This window comes from Mustelus asterias, chromosome 10 (assembly GCF_964213995.1).
Source record: "Mustelus asterias chromosome 10, sMusAst1.hap1.1, whole genome shotgun sequence".
Taxonomy (NCBI): Eukaryota; Metazoa; Chordata; class Chondrichthyes; order Carcharhiniformes; family Triakidae; genus Mustelus; species Mustelus asterias.
In genome coordinates this window covers 89999744-90017445 of record NC_135810.1, presented here as the reverse complement: position 1 = coordinate 90017445, position 17702 = coordinate 89999744, and the positions used below count along the sequence as shown (strand labels likewise).

The following is a 17702-nucleotide window of genomic DNA, read 5'->3' as shown; positions in this document are numbered from 1 at the left end:
TCTGTCTTTCAATTTTTGTCTCATCAGTGGGTCATTATAACAGATGTTCACTATATTACAAGTCCCAGTTCACAAAAGAAAGTTTCAACATTGCTACTGGGGATCAATCTGTTAATAAGCACCCAAAAAGATCAGGAAACTCTTATGATCGGTATGTGTTCTATAATGATATGCCATTCCAGCTCCACTGGGAGCCAATTACTTGTTTGCATCCAGGACAAGTTCTAGCAGTGCATAGCTTGTATCTGACCCACCAATAATTTCAAATTAGCTTACTATTTTGTTTATTTTCAATATCTAATAGAATAATTAAATTTGTTGTGGGATGGTTTACCCTCAAGTAATATTAAGTTTTGTTTTGCTAGAGCTTTCCATTTAGATTATAAAAACTCTGTTTACTTACTGCTATTTCTCTGCAAGCAGACATAGAAATTCCAGTACCCTCTATTTGTTTTAAAGCGTAGTCTTTGTCATCTTTCCTATACAAAACAAAAACAAATTATTGCAGAGCAGGTTTGCTGTTGGCGAGGACTCAAAACAAACAGAAAAAACTATATCTTGGGTCCTTATTGAAAGTGGTTTCATAATATTAGACAGCGTTAATTTACTGTACTTAGCATTATTTACAGCAATGTAAATAATGTAACAGTTACATGTTAACTACAACTCAAGCTTAGTTTTGAACCACATTTACAGCAGTTAATTTCAGAATTTGAGTTTCACACTTAAGTCATTTAAGCAACATGAGCACATTGGAAATGGCAAACTTTCAATTTACAGCATTTAACTGACCTAATTTATTAGGCTACAGGGAATGGTGTGGTACGAAACTGCAGACAGAACACCTCATAACATTCCTTTTCTTCATCATCTGTGCGTTTGCATTAGGAATTAATTCTATTCAAACCTGAGCTGGAGAAATGACTGACAGAATAATTCTAATTCATATTGGATACTGGGCTTATAAACATAGGAAATATCTAGAAGGTCCAGAATTTTCTCTGATATCACATCATAAGGCAAGTGCAGCAAAAATGGGCCTTCCGTCTGTCCCCAGAGTTGCACCCAGACCTAGACTGCGGTAGTTAAATAAATATTTTGGATGGGCACTCCACTTTATGGTGCAGCTGGATCACCCAGCTTGGGAAGGGAGGAAGTCTCAGCCCTCCAACCCCACCAAAATTCATTGTAAAATTTCATGTGACCCACAGTTGATTTCTATACTGCTCCATTAATTGCTTTCTTATATCAGCTCTAAACAGATCTTTGGTCCCACAATTTCGCCCTGCTTTTGTGCTAAAAGTGGCATAATTTGGACAGGCAGAGAAAGACCTGGTTACATTAAAAAATAGGAGAGAGTTGAAACATTATCTGCTTCCTATTGATATAGGGAAGCAAATGGGGTGGGAAAATTATCCTCGTGTTGGATTGTTGACAAATTCCATGCAGAATTTCTCTAATTCTGTTGTAGCAAGTACGTATGAAATATATAGACTAATTCTAGGATACTTGCATCAAAACACCAGTATAACTTTCCAAAGGTATCAAAGACACAAATGAAAAGAGAATTTTGCGATGTGTGGGTTTTAACATTTCTCTGCATCGTCCATGGGATTGCACCACAAAACATGACATAACAACAGTTGTATCAAATTGGACATCAAAATAAAAGACAAGAGTACCAGCTTTGAATAAAAATAACTTGTAACTAATTAAAATTAGTAATTTTCCCTAAGTATATTACAATCATGACTGCTCAAATATGCGAGTAACATATGTGTACATATACCGGATATTTTTGCGTAAAAACTTGAACTCCTTCCTCCTTCACCATCCCTTTCCTAACCAATACATTTTCTTCACTTCCTGTCCTGGTGTCCACAGAATAAAAAGGGTAAATTATCTGCTCCCAAGTAAGATCACATGCTTAAAAAGGATTAATAACTACCCTCCCAAACTAATTTAGGTTTAAGTTTATTTATTAATGTCACATGTAGGCTTACATTAACAGTGCAATGAAGTTTGTTGAAAATCCCCAGTCACCACAGTCCGACATCTGTTCAGGTACACCGAGGGAGAGTTCAGCATGGCCAATGTACCTAACCAGCATGTCTTTTGGGAGGAAACCAGAGCACCCGGAGGAAACCCACCCATACAAGGGGAGAACATGTAGATGCCGCACGGACAGTGACCCAAGCCAGGAACCGAACCTGGGTCCCTGGCACTGTGAGGCAGTAGTGTGAAGCACTGTGCTACCATGCCACCCATATAATCTGCATAATGAGACAGCGACAATTGCAGAACTGAAAAAAGTATACAGAGCCAGGATAAACACAGTCATACTAATAGCTTATCAGTTCTGAGTGCATCAAAAATGCCAACATGAAGTAGGCAAACAGCTAGAAACTATTAATTCTTGCTGCAAATTTAAAGTTTCTTTTAAAAAAACGAGTAGAATTCCCAGCAATTATTCGAACACCAGATGATGAAACAAATACATAAACAAGTGCAACACTACAAATATGCACGTATACCCAATAAAGATATGAACCTCAAATACAAATTGCCTCCCAGAGGTATGGTTCTTCTCAAAATTAAAAATGCAACCATCCCTGTTAATTACGATGTACACCTTTTTTAGAAAGCTGCAAACTTGTGTTGCATTACGATTAGCTAACTTCATACCACTCTGCTGCAATTCTGAATAATTATCAGTTTATTTAACTAGAAGCAGCAAGACACCAAGCGAAAGGATGAGCAATCTAATGCAGAAATTCACCAAAATATTAGCGCAAAGAGTGTGCTGGTGCATTTGATGTAGATATGGCCAGCCAGCACTTGAAGGGTAGCATTATTTTGTGTATATGGTTCTCTGTAATGACTAAATTTGGGGTTATGCCCATGTGTCTTCTTTCTATCTCGAACTATCACAAAATTTAAATATTCTAAGAATAATAATCTATAAAACAGGTGGAAATGTAAGCTTTTTCATTTGCTTTCAAAATGTAACTTCTCAAACTCAAAATACTCAGGGGTTATCTACATTTATATGTTATTAATAATTAGAATGTTCCCATTTTAAAACAGCACAAACAGGTGCCAACAAGAGACTGTCAGATTTCAGAACTGGACTTTTGTGAAATAAACTCAAATTAGTATGACAAAAGACACTCACACTTTTTCTGTCTCTCCCTCTCTGCCTCACAGGTGTCAGTAATATTTCTGTCAACAAAACACAGATGACAATCAGAAGATTTCTCTTTGCTCCAAAGCTCAACTAGTTTGTTTTATTTAAACTGGAAAAATAAATTTAAAATATGCTGAGGAAACACAACGACCAGGATTCTCCGACCTTGTCCACGGCTGGGATTCTCCAGTCCCACTGCTGTGAATGGAGGTTTGGCTGAGTGCCAAATCTCCATTCTTGCCAGCAACGGTGGCAGGGCATATGACATTGGAGAATTCTGGCCAATATCTCTCAGTTCAATAAGCTAACTGAAGTTTACAAAGCAATGGTTCTAACAGGCTCACACTCGATCTTTCCTCTTTCTCTCTCACACACACACACCCCACTACCCCTGCTTTGAAATAAAGCTAATCAGTGTAAATTTTATCTGAAAGAAACTCTAATTGTCTTCAGAAAAAAAGAGAAAAATGCAGAAACTGTGAAAAACTCAAAGAAATTCCTGCTCGAGGTGACTAATGCTGCTGGTGCATCCACAGAAATTAGATGAACAGATTTAGCCTAGGTGCGTTCAACCAAGAGTCATAATTTTTAAAAATATCAAAGTCCAAACTGAAGCTTTTGGAAAAGGCACAATCAGGAAATGGTCACTTAAAAGTTTTGAATATAGTGCAAGAAGAATTCTACTATTTTTGGACCTACCTAAGCTATCTAAAAACCTATCACAGTCTTGGTGAGCACTCTGTTCCCGATGCAAATGGCTTGAAAATGCTGGATACCCCAGCAAGCCAAAATTGACAACTACTTTACAAACTCATTGAACAAACTCAATTTTGGTTTAAGCCTATGGTTAATTAGATTTAGCAATCTTAAATCGGCACTGTTCCATCACAGCAGTACTATACGTTACATCATGTTTTTAAAAATCCAGTTCCTAAAAGAAGTCTGAATAACAAACAGGTATACAGGTCTATGTCTTTTATTGTGCCTGTGCCACATACTCTGTGTTCATAAATTGAACTGCTGTACCAAGATTGAGTTGTGCTTTTGTCTGTCAACCTTCCTATGTAAACAGATGTTGCTTGTTAGAACAAATCTGTGGTTGTTACATAGCATGATCACACAAGTTTCAGTTTCTTAAATTGGTCTAACTTTAACACCAATTCAGAAAAAGTTTTATGATTTCTTTTCTCCTATTTCTCAGATGATTAAGATTCTTTTGTTTGTTTTTACAAATCAAATAAATGGACACACCCAGGGTCCCCTGTATATTTGAAGACCTGCCCTTACCATTTCCAGCTGCCTCATTTGGGCCTACTGACTTCCAGCCCACCAGTACCATGGCTGACATGGCGTTCAATCCACACCATGACCTGTGACCCCACTACAATATTAAGGAACAGCAATTTGTTTGGAAAATACTTGAATGGTAGAAATTGACGGCTTAAATAGATGAGTAAATCAAAAGGCTCTTTTTGTAAGTTTAACAGGCTTTTAGTTTTTTAAAAACTTATTTTGACAACCAGTAAATGATAAACACGCATGGTGAATGAAGTTTAAGCTCCCAATTAATTATACTGGCAGCAAAGGAAGATCAAATGTTACTATTTGAATCATGTATTACTTCCTTAGTTTCCACCTACTACATCAATTTACTAAGTCACTCATGCCCACTGCTACAACCATTTATTGATTTGGACCCACTGATCAATTTGAACTATTAGGTGCCCCTTAAATTGGTTATTCACCTGTGCCTCCTACCTCAAATTTGTTACTGACTCCCTTATTATTGCTCTCTGCACTTACTGCCCCATTAATCTATTCATGCATAATTAAGTATATAAATAGGAGGATGAAGCAGAATGAATACATGGCTAGAGGAAACGCTTTAGATTCTTGGGACACCTGGCTCTGGGGAAGATGAGACCCATATAGGCCAGATAAGGTGTACTGAAATAGAACTAAGATTGAGTTCCTTGTTGATCATTTTGCTCGTGCCATTGTGGAGAGTTTAATCTAATTTGGCAGCAGTGTGAACTAGGAGATAATATCAAAGAGGAATACCAAGGAGCACAAAATACTGGGAGAGCCAGATAGCACTAGAATAGGGAACAGCAAGTCAATAGGTGGGGTCAGAAGTAACAAAGTCATAATTAGGGTTACTGTACATGTAAATAAAATTGGCGAGTCACAGGTGCCAACTGCCATTTGAAAATATGATGTTGTGGCTCTGACAGAGACCTGGCTCAAAGAACAGCAGGGCTTGGTGTTAAATATTCCTGGTGACCAGGTGTTCATGAAAGATCAGAAAAAGAGGAAAGAAAGAGGAGGGCTAATGGAATTGATTAATCACAGCATCGCACCGCTGCAGAAAGGAGGATGTCCAGAGGGAGCAAGGACAGAATCCATTTGGCTCGTGCCAAGGAACAAAAGAGGTGCAATTTGATTGTTCGGTGTAGTCTACAGGCCACCAACCAGTGGGAAAGATGTAAAGGAACAAATTTGCACAAGTGTTGCAGAACATTACAGAGTAGTTATAATGGGGGACTTCAATTGTCCAGAGTTCCTGAAGTATGTTCTAGAAAATTTTCTACAGTCTTTTATTTCCAATCTGATGAGAAAGAAGGCACTGCTAGACCTGGTGCTTGGAAATGAGATGGTCCAAGTGGATCAAATATTAATAGAACATTTAGAGGACATTGATCACTATATCATAAGGTTTAGGATAAGAACAATCCAGGGTAAGAATAATGAACTGAAGAAAAGGTAACTTCACTGGAGTAAGAACGGATCTGGGGGCCAAATAAATTGAGTCAAAGATTAGTAGGAAAACAGTAGCTGAACAAGGGCTACATTCAAAGAAGAGATAGTTAGGGCACAGTAAAGGTGTAGTTCTTCCAAAGAGAAACGGTAGCAATCCAGAGTTCCCTTAAAGACAGAAGAAATAGAAATTATTAAGAATAAAAAGCCTGCTTTTGGTAGATGCTAGATAGAAAGTACAATTGAGAATCAGGCTGAATATAATTTTTCAGAGGGAAGGTGAAAAAGAGAAGCAAAAAAAAGGGTGGGGTGGGGTTAAGAGACTCGCAGCCAACATAGAAGGGAATCCCCAAGTCTTCTATGGACATATATTTGGTGATTAAAGGCGGGGGGGGGCGCAATTAGAGATCATAAAGGGATTTGAGCATGGAGGCAGAGGGCATAACTGAGGTATTAAAATGTTTAACATTGCATCTGTTCTTAATCAAGGAAAAAGATGCTACTCAGGGCATGGTGAATGAGTAGGTAATTCAGACACCAAAAGGATCGAAAAGTTATTTGATAAGTTGATAAGGCACCAGGACCCGATGAAATGTATCCAAGGATACGGAGGGTAGTGGAAATTGCGGAGGCACTGGCCACAATTTTCCAGTCTTCCTTGACTCAGGACACTGCCAGGTGAAACTTCGATATTTTGTTTGTTGTTTACAGAAAAGTACTTTCCCTCAGCTGGCAAGTCAATTTAAATTTGCTGATCACAGAATTTTTTTTCAGTGATTTAAAGTGAAATTAAAATGAAATTGAACACAAATGTCAAAGCAACAAATAATAAAGTAGGCAATCACGGAATCCAATCCCAAAATACGATTAAAAATTCAAGAATACCATGCAAAGTTAATTAATTCAATCACCTAAGTTAGTCAGAACATAAGAAATAAGAGTCGGACATTCAGTCCTTCAAGCCATTCAATACCATCCTGGTTGATCTTCAATCTCAACTCTACCTTCCCACACTATCCCCATATCCCTTAATCTCAATTATCCAAAAAATCTATTGAGCCCTTTCTTGAATATACTCAATGATTTAGTAACCGGATGGCAATCTATCGCAACATGCATAACATTCTTTTGGCAACAATGCATGAAATTGTTTAATATGTTCAAATGCCAAAAGGAATGTTTCATACTTCATGTGGACAAGTTTTTGTTGTTAGCACAGAGGCAGGATTCCGTGGTCTTTTCCCTTCTTTGGAAAGTGGAATTTTACCTGGACACCAGTGCTTTCTGTTAAACAAAACAGATCCTCCCAGCAGAATTTGGGAAAGAGTTTATAAACGCCTCAATTAATGAAATCAAAGAACCTAACTGTTTTATTTCATAAACGGCTTCAGAACTTTTCCGGCCACCTTCGAAAATCTGCGGACAATACACCCCCAAATCCCTCTGTTCTTGCACCCCTTTTAGAATTGTAGCATTTAGTTCATAGTATCTCTCCACCTTTTTTCAATGAAAATACATCCCTTCGGACTTCTGAGTTAAACATAATCAACAGCAAGTTCTCACTTTGCATTCCTGAAAATTGTAACCTTAAGTGAATCATAGATTTCTATAGGAATTGATGTTAAAGCTGGAATTAGGTTCCTTCAGACATTTTTCACCCTGGAAAAACCAAATGTACAAGCTGAAATATTGAACCATCCAACTGCAGCACTGTACATTCTTAGCTGAAATACCTTGCAAAATAAATCATAAAATATAAAAGAACTACTGCATAAATTCAAATTAGACAACACTCACCATTCTCTTGTTCTTCTTATACAGTCTCTTGGGTTCATGGATGACTTGCTTCCACTTCAACTCCAAGGATTCCGAGACGACTGATTGCGCATTATGCCTATCTCCAGACTCTGCCACTTGAGGCCAGGTGTTATTTGAAAAGGTCATTTAGATCAGTTGCTGAGCAGTTTATACACTCTCTCTCCCTTGACTTAGTCTCTTGCATGTTCCTGGCAAAGTCTGTATGTTTGGTGTCTTCCCAAATGAGGTTTTTCCCATTTTGGCCAGTCACCATGTGTTGGTAGAGATGTTTGACCTCTTCAGGGCTGCATTGAGGACATCTGAAAGCATTTCAGTGGAGGTGGCTTTTGAGTGATTTATAGCTGATCCTCACCTGCTGGTTTTAAAACAGCTCTCTGCCTCACCTGCTTCAATGGCTCTCCTACTTCAAATGGCTACTGCCTCACCTGCTGCAAAATTGAACGAACAAGGGCCAGACTTGGGAGAGCTCCAAAATTAAATCTGACAAATTGCAGAGACAGCCTCCTCAAGGATACATCCTGCATTTTTCACCCAACAAAGTCCAGGAGATAAGGAAAGCAATTTTACTATACCTACAGCAAGTACCTCTCTCTCTCACACAGACATCAATGGCTTCTGTGCCTCACCAGCAGCAGACATTCCTGAAGCTTCAAATTTTAAATCAGCTTGCAGAACAAAGAAAGGGACCTTTTTCACAAAGATAAGCAGCCCAGGCTTCAACTTTTTGCTTGCAAAAAAAAAATCTTGCTTTCGATATTCTTTCTTCAGAAGATTAGGTCTGGGTGTTTTTCAAAAGTAAATAGAAACAACCTTTCACAAAGGTCATGGTACCCAATATCAGATGAACATTAAACAAGCCTGCATCCAATGACATCAAACGAGCGCAATCAGGACAGTGACGGCAATGACACGCAACAACAGAAATTGCAACCTAATTCAACAATCCCTCTAAAACAAACTCTTCTACAACAAAACAAAGTTAGGCGTGGCCACTTATTGAGGACTTACAGTACCATGTGCTTGCCCTTTCATCAATTATATGTATATGTACTTCTGAGGTCTGTTACTGGTCACCTAAGTTTTGAATGATCTGCAAACTTTGTTCTACATCTACCAGTCCAGGCCACTGAACGTATATAAAGATGCACAGTTTCTATCTTGTCGGATTGTTGGTGGGTTGAATTGTTGGGCCTGGCCAGCTCTCAGCACAAGCAAGAGATCAGGTCAACAATGGAATTATTCAAGGTTTTCACAGGTATGTGGAGGGGTGAGTTTAGCACGTACCCATGAGACTAACAAAATTCAGAGACAGAAGTAAAATGTAATCCATGCAAAATAAACGAAAAAGAGAGAAACTAAGGTTATAAAACAAAAAGAGGCACAAAATATACAAAATAGGAGAGAGACGGGGGTGAAGTGTAACAATGCAATGTAGGAATCTCAGTGGGAGACACATCTCAAAAATAGGAACATAGGAAAAGGTGGAGTAGGCCATCTGACCCCTCAAGCCTGCTCCGCCATTCATGGCATGGCTGATTTTCAATACCATTTCCCCCACACTATCCCCATATCCCTTCATATATTTAATATCTGAAAAAAATTGAGGGCAGATTTGGATAAAAGCAGTTTAAATATAATCACTGTAACAAAATAGAGACTGCATTAAAATCTTGTAAAATAGTTTGACTGCCCGCATTTTCTGATAGATCGCTGAGTTGAATTGTTGGATGGAATCGCATGCACGGTAGCACAGTGGTTAGCACTGCTGCTTCACAGCTCCAGGGTCCCGGGTTCGATTCCCGGCTCGGGTCACTGTCTGTGTGGAGTTTGCACATTCTCCTCGTGTCTGCGTGGGTTTCCTCCGGGTGCTCCGGTTTCCTCCCACAGTCCAAAGATGTGCGGGTTAGGTTGATTGGCCAGGTTAAAAATTGCCCCTTAGAGTCCTGGGATGTGTAGGTTAGAGGGATTAGCGGGTAATGTATGTGGGGGTAGGGCCTGGGTGGGATTGTGGTCGGTGCAGACTCGATGGGCCGAATGGCCTCCTTCTGCACTGTAGGGTTTCTATGATTCTATGATTTCTATGATTACTAGCCTCAGCTCTCGAGGATCCCTAGCCCCATTAAGGGGCTGAAGAACTTGATTGAGCTTTTGATGAAGGAAGGGAGAGGGTTGCTGACGGTCGTGCAGTTGATGCTCTACACATGAACTTTCCAAAGGAATTTGTTAAAGTAACACGTTAAACTTGTTACTTTATCAAGAAGGAATGTGCCACAGAGGCATATAAAATGTAAAACACCATAAGTATGGGGAGCCAAGAAAGCTACTCTGTTAGTCAGATAGAAGATGAAGATGCTAATTCCTGAACCCAGCCCCCATCTCTCGCCAATTACCTTCATTAGGTTGTAGTCTGTGGCTCCTGCCATTCTGCGACTGAGTTTCAACCCCCAGCTCTGCCCAGTCCCCTGCCTCAGTTACTGAGCTCTTGACAATAGGCAGAAAGAGAATTATATGGGATAGCTTGAGGAGTAGAGTGCTCCATGAAGGGGGAGAAGAAAGCATGGGTGAGAGAGCAGGGTTGACATTAGGGAAGAGGTGGGGGGACCGTTTAGAACTGAAGGGAAAGAGGGACAGCATGGGAGGTGTGGAATGAGAATTATGTAGGAAGAAAGGGTGGAATGGGGATGATAGAAGAGGCATGAAAGCAATGGGCTGGCATGGGAAGGATGGAAAAGTATTTTTAAAAAGTACCATTGTAATAAGGAATACTGATTTCATCAGAAATGATTTGCATTTGCTGTTATATTACAAAGAGCAGCAGTCCTTATGTCAATCCGTGAGGAACAGTATACTTTCCACCTGTCTGAAAAACAACTATGCACCACTACTCTCTGCATCCTACCCATAAGCAAATTTTATATCCATACTGCCACTGTCCCTTTCATTCCACAGGATTTAATTTACTAACAAGTTTAACATGTTACTTTATCAAATTCGTTTGGAAAGTTCATATGTACAACATCAGCTGCACAATCTTCAGCAATCCTCTCCCTTACTTCACCAAAAGCTCAATCAAGTTCATCAAATATGACTTGCCTTCAACAAATGCATACTGACTTTAATTTATTAACCCACATTTTTCCAAGTACCAATTACTTTGTTTTCCAGGTTATCCAAATTTCCCCACCAAGGGCATTAGGTTGGCTGAATCGTAGTTGCTGATTTTATCCCTCTTTTTTTAAAAACAGGGGTGTAGCATTCGCAATCCTTCAAATCTTTGGTGTCACCCCAAGGAGGGTTGCAGCCATGGACTAAACAATTTTCACCTTTATTTCCTTCAGAAACCTTGATGCATCCAATCTGGACCAGGTGATTTCTGTTTTGAGGACTGAATCTATTTGTATCCACTTAATACAGGTATTGCTATGCCTCCTCCTTTTAATGTTATAAAGTATCTGCCTTCACTGAAGAGGATGTTGCCAAAGTACTCATAGTCTCTCAGGCTGGATGCAAAACAATCCACTTGCCCCCACAAAAATCTATCCTTTTCAATTCTGAAGTGGCCCTATCCTTCCTTTAACAAACCTTTCACTATCGATAATCCAGGATTGTTTTGCATCTAGTCATCTGCACCCATCCATAAACCTGTGGCTTCCAACTCTCTTTCACCTTCTGTCACTTTTACCCATTCGTGTCCTAGCATCATTCTTCTCTAACTCCCCTTGACAACCTCCCACTATGCTTACCCACTCCCAACTCCTTTGGATTCAAATAGTGGTAACACAATGAACCTGCCTAACGATTTAAAGCTTGCTCCTACCACCTCTCATCACTCTGCGCCAGGCTCAGACTGCTATCTCCTTTCACGTTCTCAGCCCTGATCCATATCTTGTCCATAGTGCTAACCGGCCAGACAAATATTCCTCAGCCACGATACCAAAGAACCATCCTTCCCATGTAGAAGTCCAGTCCTGTTATCTTCCAAAGTACTGAGACATCATGCAAATCCCAGTTATTCTCAGGATACCCTCACACCCAGTCCAGCATTTCTGGACCAGCTTCCCAACTCTGGGGTTTATATCCTGCATTCTGAATTACATCAAAGAACCACCTGCCCAATACTGCAACTTTTGGTACTCTCATCCTAGCATTGCCACACTTGGAACATTGCTCACACTGATCACAGACACTGGATGATAGATCATACATGCCAGTGCAGAATCCTGTCATCACCCAGAAACACCTTCCCCACTTCTCCTCGAAGCTTAAATCTCTGTTTCAATTTCTCACGCATCCTGAAACTAACCTTCCATCCCAAACACACCTTTCCCCAAAGCGTGTGGTATATATGTGCATCATACTTATTATTGGAACTAGAGTGAAGCAAAGTATAAAATTAATAATAATCTCTAATGATTCAATCTAAAGTGCTATGTTATCTATCTGCCTCTCAGGCAGGATATTTCGAATGCTGCACTGGGGAGTTGCACAAAGAACATAAAAAACTTTCCTTTTCCAATTACTTAATAGGGCACCAGGCATTATCCATCAGGACAGTTGTGCAGTTATTCGACCCACAAATTAGTTCATTTATCCCCTTAAATGTTAAGAATATTCAAAAACACAAAAATGGTCCATCTACCACGTTACACGATAATGGAATGACTGAACCTGAATAAGTCATAGGGGGTGGGGAGAAGCCACTTTCAATTCCTACTTTTTCATAACTTAAAAACAATCTGAAAACAAAATTTGAAAAGAACCAAACCGTTTTTGAGTAACTGTTCACTTACTTGACGAGAAAAAAATTAAGGATATAATATTTGTACAAATGTAGTTATAGACAATATTCAGCTGGCAAAAGAACTTAAATATTAATAAAACACCCAGTTCAACCTATGCCCCTGCGACTTAACTACTTTTTAAACTGTTAACTTTCTCAATTGTTCAGTGACAATTGTCTGTTTGTTCAATATCAAAGAACAAAGAAAGGTATAGCACAGGAACAGGCCCTTCAGCCGCTGCCGCCAGCCCCCAACCACCGCCCCCCCCCAACCCACCCACCCCCCACCCCAAAACCTGTGCCAATCATGATGCCCTAACTAAACTAAAAGCCTTCTACCCTTACTCGGTCCGTATCCCTCTATTCCCTCCCTATTCATGTACCCATCCAGATGCCTCTTAAATATTGTTAATGTGCCTGCTTCCACCACCTATTCTGACAGCGCATTCAAGGCACTCACCAAGGTTTTATACGGCTGCAACATGATTTGTACTCCCACTTTTAGGCAACTGCGGACCCGCATGCCCAGATCCCTCTGTATGTTAATGCTCCCAATGGTTTTGCCATTTACAGTATAAGTCACACCTAATTTTGATCCTCCAAAATACATCACCTCGCATTTGTCCCGATTAGACGCCATCTGCATTTCTGTGCCCAAGTCCCCAATCTATTTATATCCTGTTGTATCCTCTCCTTTGACAATCCACAGCACTATCAGCAACACCACCAATCTTCGTGTCATCCACAAACATACTAATCAGACCACCCACATTTTCCTCCAGATCATTTCTATATACTATAAACAACAGAACATATCTAGGAGCAGGAGTAGGCCATCTGGCCCCTCGAGCCTGCTTAGTCATTCAGTAAGATCATGGCTGGTCTTTTCATGGACTCAGCTCCACTTACCCACCTGCTCACCATAACCCTTAATTCCTAAATCTGTCTATCTTAGCCTTAAAAACAAACAAGGTAGTCTCAACTGCTTCACTGGGCAGGGAATTCCACAGATTCACAACACTGTGAAGGAGTTCCTCCTCAACTCAGTCCTAAATCTGCTCCCTTTTATTTTGAGGCCATGCCCCCAAGTTCTGGTTTCACCCTGCTTCTATCTTATCTATTCCCTTCATAAGCTTATATGTTTCTATAAGATCTTCCCTCATTCTTCTGAATTCCAATGAGTATAGCCCCAGTCTACTCAGTCTCGCCTCATAAGCCAACCCTCTCAACTCCAGGTTCAACCTAATGAATCTACTCTGCACCCCCTCCAGAGCCAGTATACCCTTTCTCAAGTAAAGAGACCAAACTATACACAGTACTCCAGGTGTGGCTTCATCAATGCCTATAGAGCTGCAATATAACCTCCCTCCAGCAATGAAGGACAAAATTTCATTTGCCTTCTTAATTACCTGCTGCACCTACAAACCAATTTTTTGCGACACCCAGGTCCCTCTGCTCAGCAGCATGCTGCAATTTTTTACCATTTAAATAATAGTCCATTTTGCTGTTATTCCTACCAAAATAGATGACCTCACATTTACCAACACTGTACTCCATCTGCCAGACCCTTGCCCACTCACTTGGACTATCTATATCCTTTTGCAGACTTTCAGTGTCCTTTGTGCACGTTGCTCTGCCACTCATCTTAGTATCATCTGAGAATTTTGACACACTACACTTAGTCGCCAACTCCAAATCTTTATGTGAATTGTAAACAATTACAGTCCCAACACTGACCCTGGAGGCACACCACACCATTGATCGACAACCAGAAAAAAACACCCATTTACCCCCACTCTTTGCTTTCTGTTAGTTAACCAATCCTCTTTCCATGCTAATACATTAGCTGCAACACCATGCATCTTTATCTTATGCAGCAGCCTTTGGTGCGGCACCTTGTCAAATGCCTTCTGGAAATCCAGATATACCACACCCATAGGTTCCCCATTGTCCACCATGCATGTAATGTTCTCAAAGAATTCCACCAAATTAGTCAAACATGACCTGCCCTTCATGAACCCATGCTGCATCTTCCTAATGGGACAATTTATATCCAGATGTCTCGCTAATTCTTCTTGATGATAGATTCAAGCATTTTCCTGACTACAGAAGTTAAGCTAACCGGCTGAGAGTTACCCGCCTTTTGTCTACCTCCATTTTTAAACAGTGGTGTCACATTTGCTGTTTCCAATCTGTGTGAATCACCCCAGAGTCCAGCGAAATTTGGTAAATGACCACTAGTGCATTTGCTATTTCCCCTGCCATATCTTTTAGTACGCTGGGATGCATTCCACCAGGGCCAGGAGACTTATCTACCTTTAGCCCCATTAGCTTGCCCAATCCAACACTACCTCTTCAGTGATAATGGTAGTTTTTAGGTCCTCATCTGCCATTGCCTTCTTGACCGAGGTCCCAGCACTGATCCCTGCGGAACACCACTAATTACAGATCTCCATTCTGAAAAATACCCTTTCACCACTATCCTGTCTCTATAACAAGCCAGTTCTGTATCCATCTAACCAGCCCAGCCCAAATCCCATGTTATTTTAGTACCAATCTGCCATGTGGGACTTTGTCAAACGCCTTACTCTACACATCCACAGTCCTTCCCTCATCAATTATTTTTCTCACTTCCTCAAAAACTCAATTAAGTTGGTGAGACATGACCTTCCCCGTACAAAACCATGCTGTTTGTTACTAACTAGTCCATTTTCCTTCAAATGTGACATATCCTGTCCCTTAGTATCTTCTCCAAAGTTTCCCCACCACTGATGTCAAGCTCACCAACCTATAATTTCCTGGAATATCCCTGCTTCCTTTCTTAAACAAGGAAACAAGATTGGCTATTGTCCAGTCCTCTGGAACCTCGCCTGTGGTCAAAGACGATGTGAAGATATCTGTTAAGGCCCCAGCTATTTCTTCCCTTGCCTCCCACAAAGTCTGGGATAGATCCCAATGGGCCTGGGGACTTGCCTGTCCTAATGCAATTTAGAATACTCAACACTTCCGCCTTCAATATATTGGCATTCTCTGGAGCGTTCACTTACTTATCCCTGACCTCAACATCCATCATGTCCTTCTCCTTGGTGAATACTGATACACAGTACTCATTTAGGATCTCACCCACTTCCTGTGGCTCCATGCATAACTTGGCTCCATCGCTTCTACTATCATTTATAAAAATAGTGGATTGGTACTATCCATTTTATCAATACTAAAGGACTCATTCCCCATTAATAAGTCAAAAATATTAAAAAGGAAACACAGAGAAACAAGCTAACAATGTTATTTTTGTCAGTTTACACACATATTAGCACTTAGTCATCAAGAAATGGACACATCTAGATAGAAAACAGCCAAATCAAAATGCAAATTGGTTAACACACAAGGAAAAATATCACCTGCTAAATAATAATCATTTTTTGATAGGTGTTTTATTCATTGCATAATCTAACCATCATAGCAAGGACTGTTCAACCACGACAACGACAGTCCAAAGATGTGCGGGTTAGGTTAATTGGCCAGGTTAAAAATTGCCCCTTAGAGTCCTGGGATGCATAGATTAGAGGGATTAGCGGGTAAATATGTGGGGGTAGGGCCTGGGTGGGATTGTGGTCGGTGCAGACTCAAATGGGCCGAATGGCCTCCTTCTGCACTGTAGGGTTTCTATGATTTCTATGATGACAGGTTGCCAATGTATGCATTCTTTAAATAGTGTACAGCAAGTTTCAGAAAGTACTCCTTTGCAGACTGCCCTTAAAAATAAAGGTTGGATTTCGAGCAGTTTGAAGGAAAGAAAAATCTCAAGTTAGTAATGACCTTGCAGAGGCAAAGCTCCAAAGGTGATAGCACTTAATTCCGAAAAAAAGACTAGAACTAATTGGATGGGGATTATCAAATGTCTTTTGGAAGTCAACGTACACAACAACAACATTACCCACATCAATCCTCTCTGTAACCTCATCAAAAAACTCCAGCAAGTTAAACAGATATGATTTGCCCCTAATAAATCCATGCCAGTTTCCTTAACTGACCTGCATTTGCCCGAGTGACTATTAATTTTTGCCCTGAATGATTATTTTTGACAAGTTTAACATACTGCAGAGGTTAAAATGACTGGCCTGTGTGATTCTCCAGTCCTCTGACACCACCCGAGTCTAAGGAAGACTGGAAAAATTTGGTCAATGCCTCCACAATCTTCACTCTCATGTTGCACAGTATCCTTGGATGGAGCTCATCCAGTCCTGGTGCCTTATCAACTTTATACACTGACAGTGTATCCAACACCTTCTTCTTATCAATTTTAAATGCTTCCAATGTTTGAATTGCCTCTTGTACCAGGGCTTGTACAGCATCTTCTTCCTTGGCAAAGACAGACCCAAGTATTAAATACTTCAGCTGTACCCCCTGCCTCAAATGTGTAATTTCTCTTTTTCATCTCTAATTGGCCCACTCCTTTTACCATCCAATATTTATATGTCTCTCTATAGAAAACTTGTAGATTCCTTTTTATGTTAGCTGTGGTCTCTTCTCATACTCTGTCTTTGTTTCTCTTATTTGCTTTTTCAATACCCTCTGAACCTTGTATATTCAGCCTGATTCTTGGATGGATTATCCATCTGACATCAGTCACAAACACACTTTCTTCTTGATCTTAATCATTATATCTTTTGTCATCCAGGAAGCTCTGGATTTGTTTGCCCTGCCTTTCAACTTAGTGGGAATATATCATGAATGCTTCCAAACTCTTTTCTTTAAAGGCAGCCCATTGTTCAGCCAACGTTTTGTCTGCCAATTTTTGATTCTAATTTATCTGGGTCAGATTGGTCCTGATCCTATGGAAGTTGGCTTACTCTGGATTGTTCCTCAACCTTCACCATAGCCCACCTTATAATCACTGTCCTCCAATTGTTCCCAGACTGACACTGATCCATTTGTTCACCTCAATCTCAAGAACCAGGTCCATCAGTGCTTCTTTTCTCGTTGGACTGTAAAATATTGCCGTAGAAAGCTTTCCTGAATGTACTCTAGGAATTCTTGCCCCTCTCTGCCCTTGACATGACTACTATTCTAGTTTATATTTGGATCCTTCAACTAATTATAGCTAACATATTATAACTAATCTCTTGTCCCACTCTAATTTCCTTGTAAATTCGGTCC

General features: G+C 40.1%; 1 protein-coding gene across 10 annotated transcripts in view; it reads right to left on the bottom strand.

Annotated features, from left to right (window-relative positions):
• The window catches only part of cdk8 (cyclin dependent kinase 8), a 113766-nt gene that overhangs the window by 71465 nt on the left and 24599 nt on the right, over positions 1-17702 (bottom strand). For 9 of the 10 annotated variants that reach the window (XM_078222177.1, XM_078222170.1, XM_078222174.1 and 6 more), the window contains exon 2: positions 404-479. The exons of the other annotated variant lie outside the window; for it this stretch is intronic. In XM_078222177.1, coding sequence (XP_078078303.1) covers positions 404-427 — 24 coding nt within the window. In that variant the 5' untranslated portion in view covers positions 428-479. The remainder of the gene's footprint in view (positions 1-403; positions 480-17702) is intronic. 10 annotated transcript variants of the gene reach the window in all.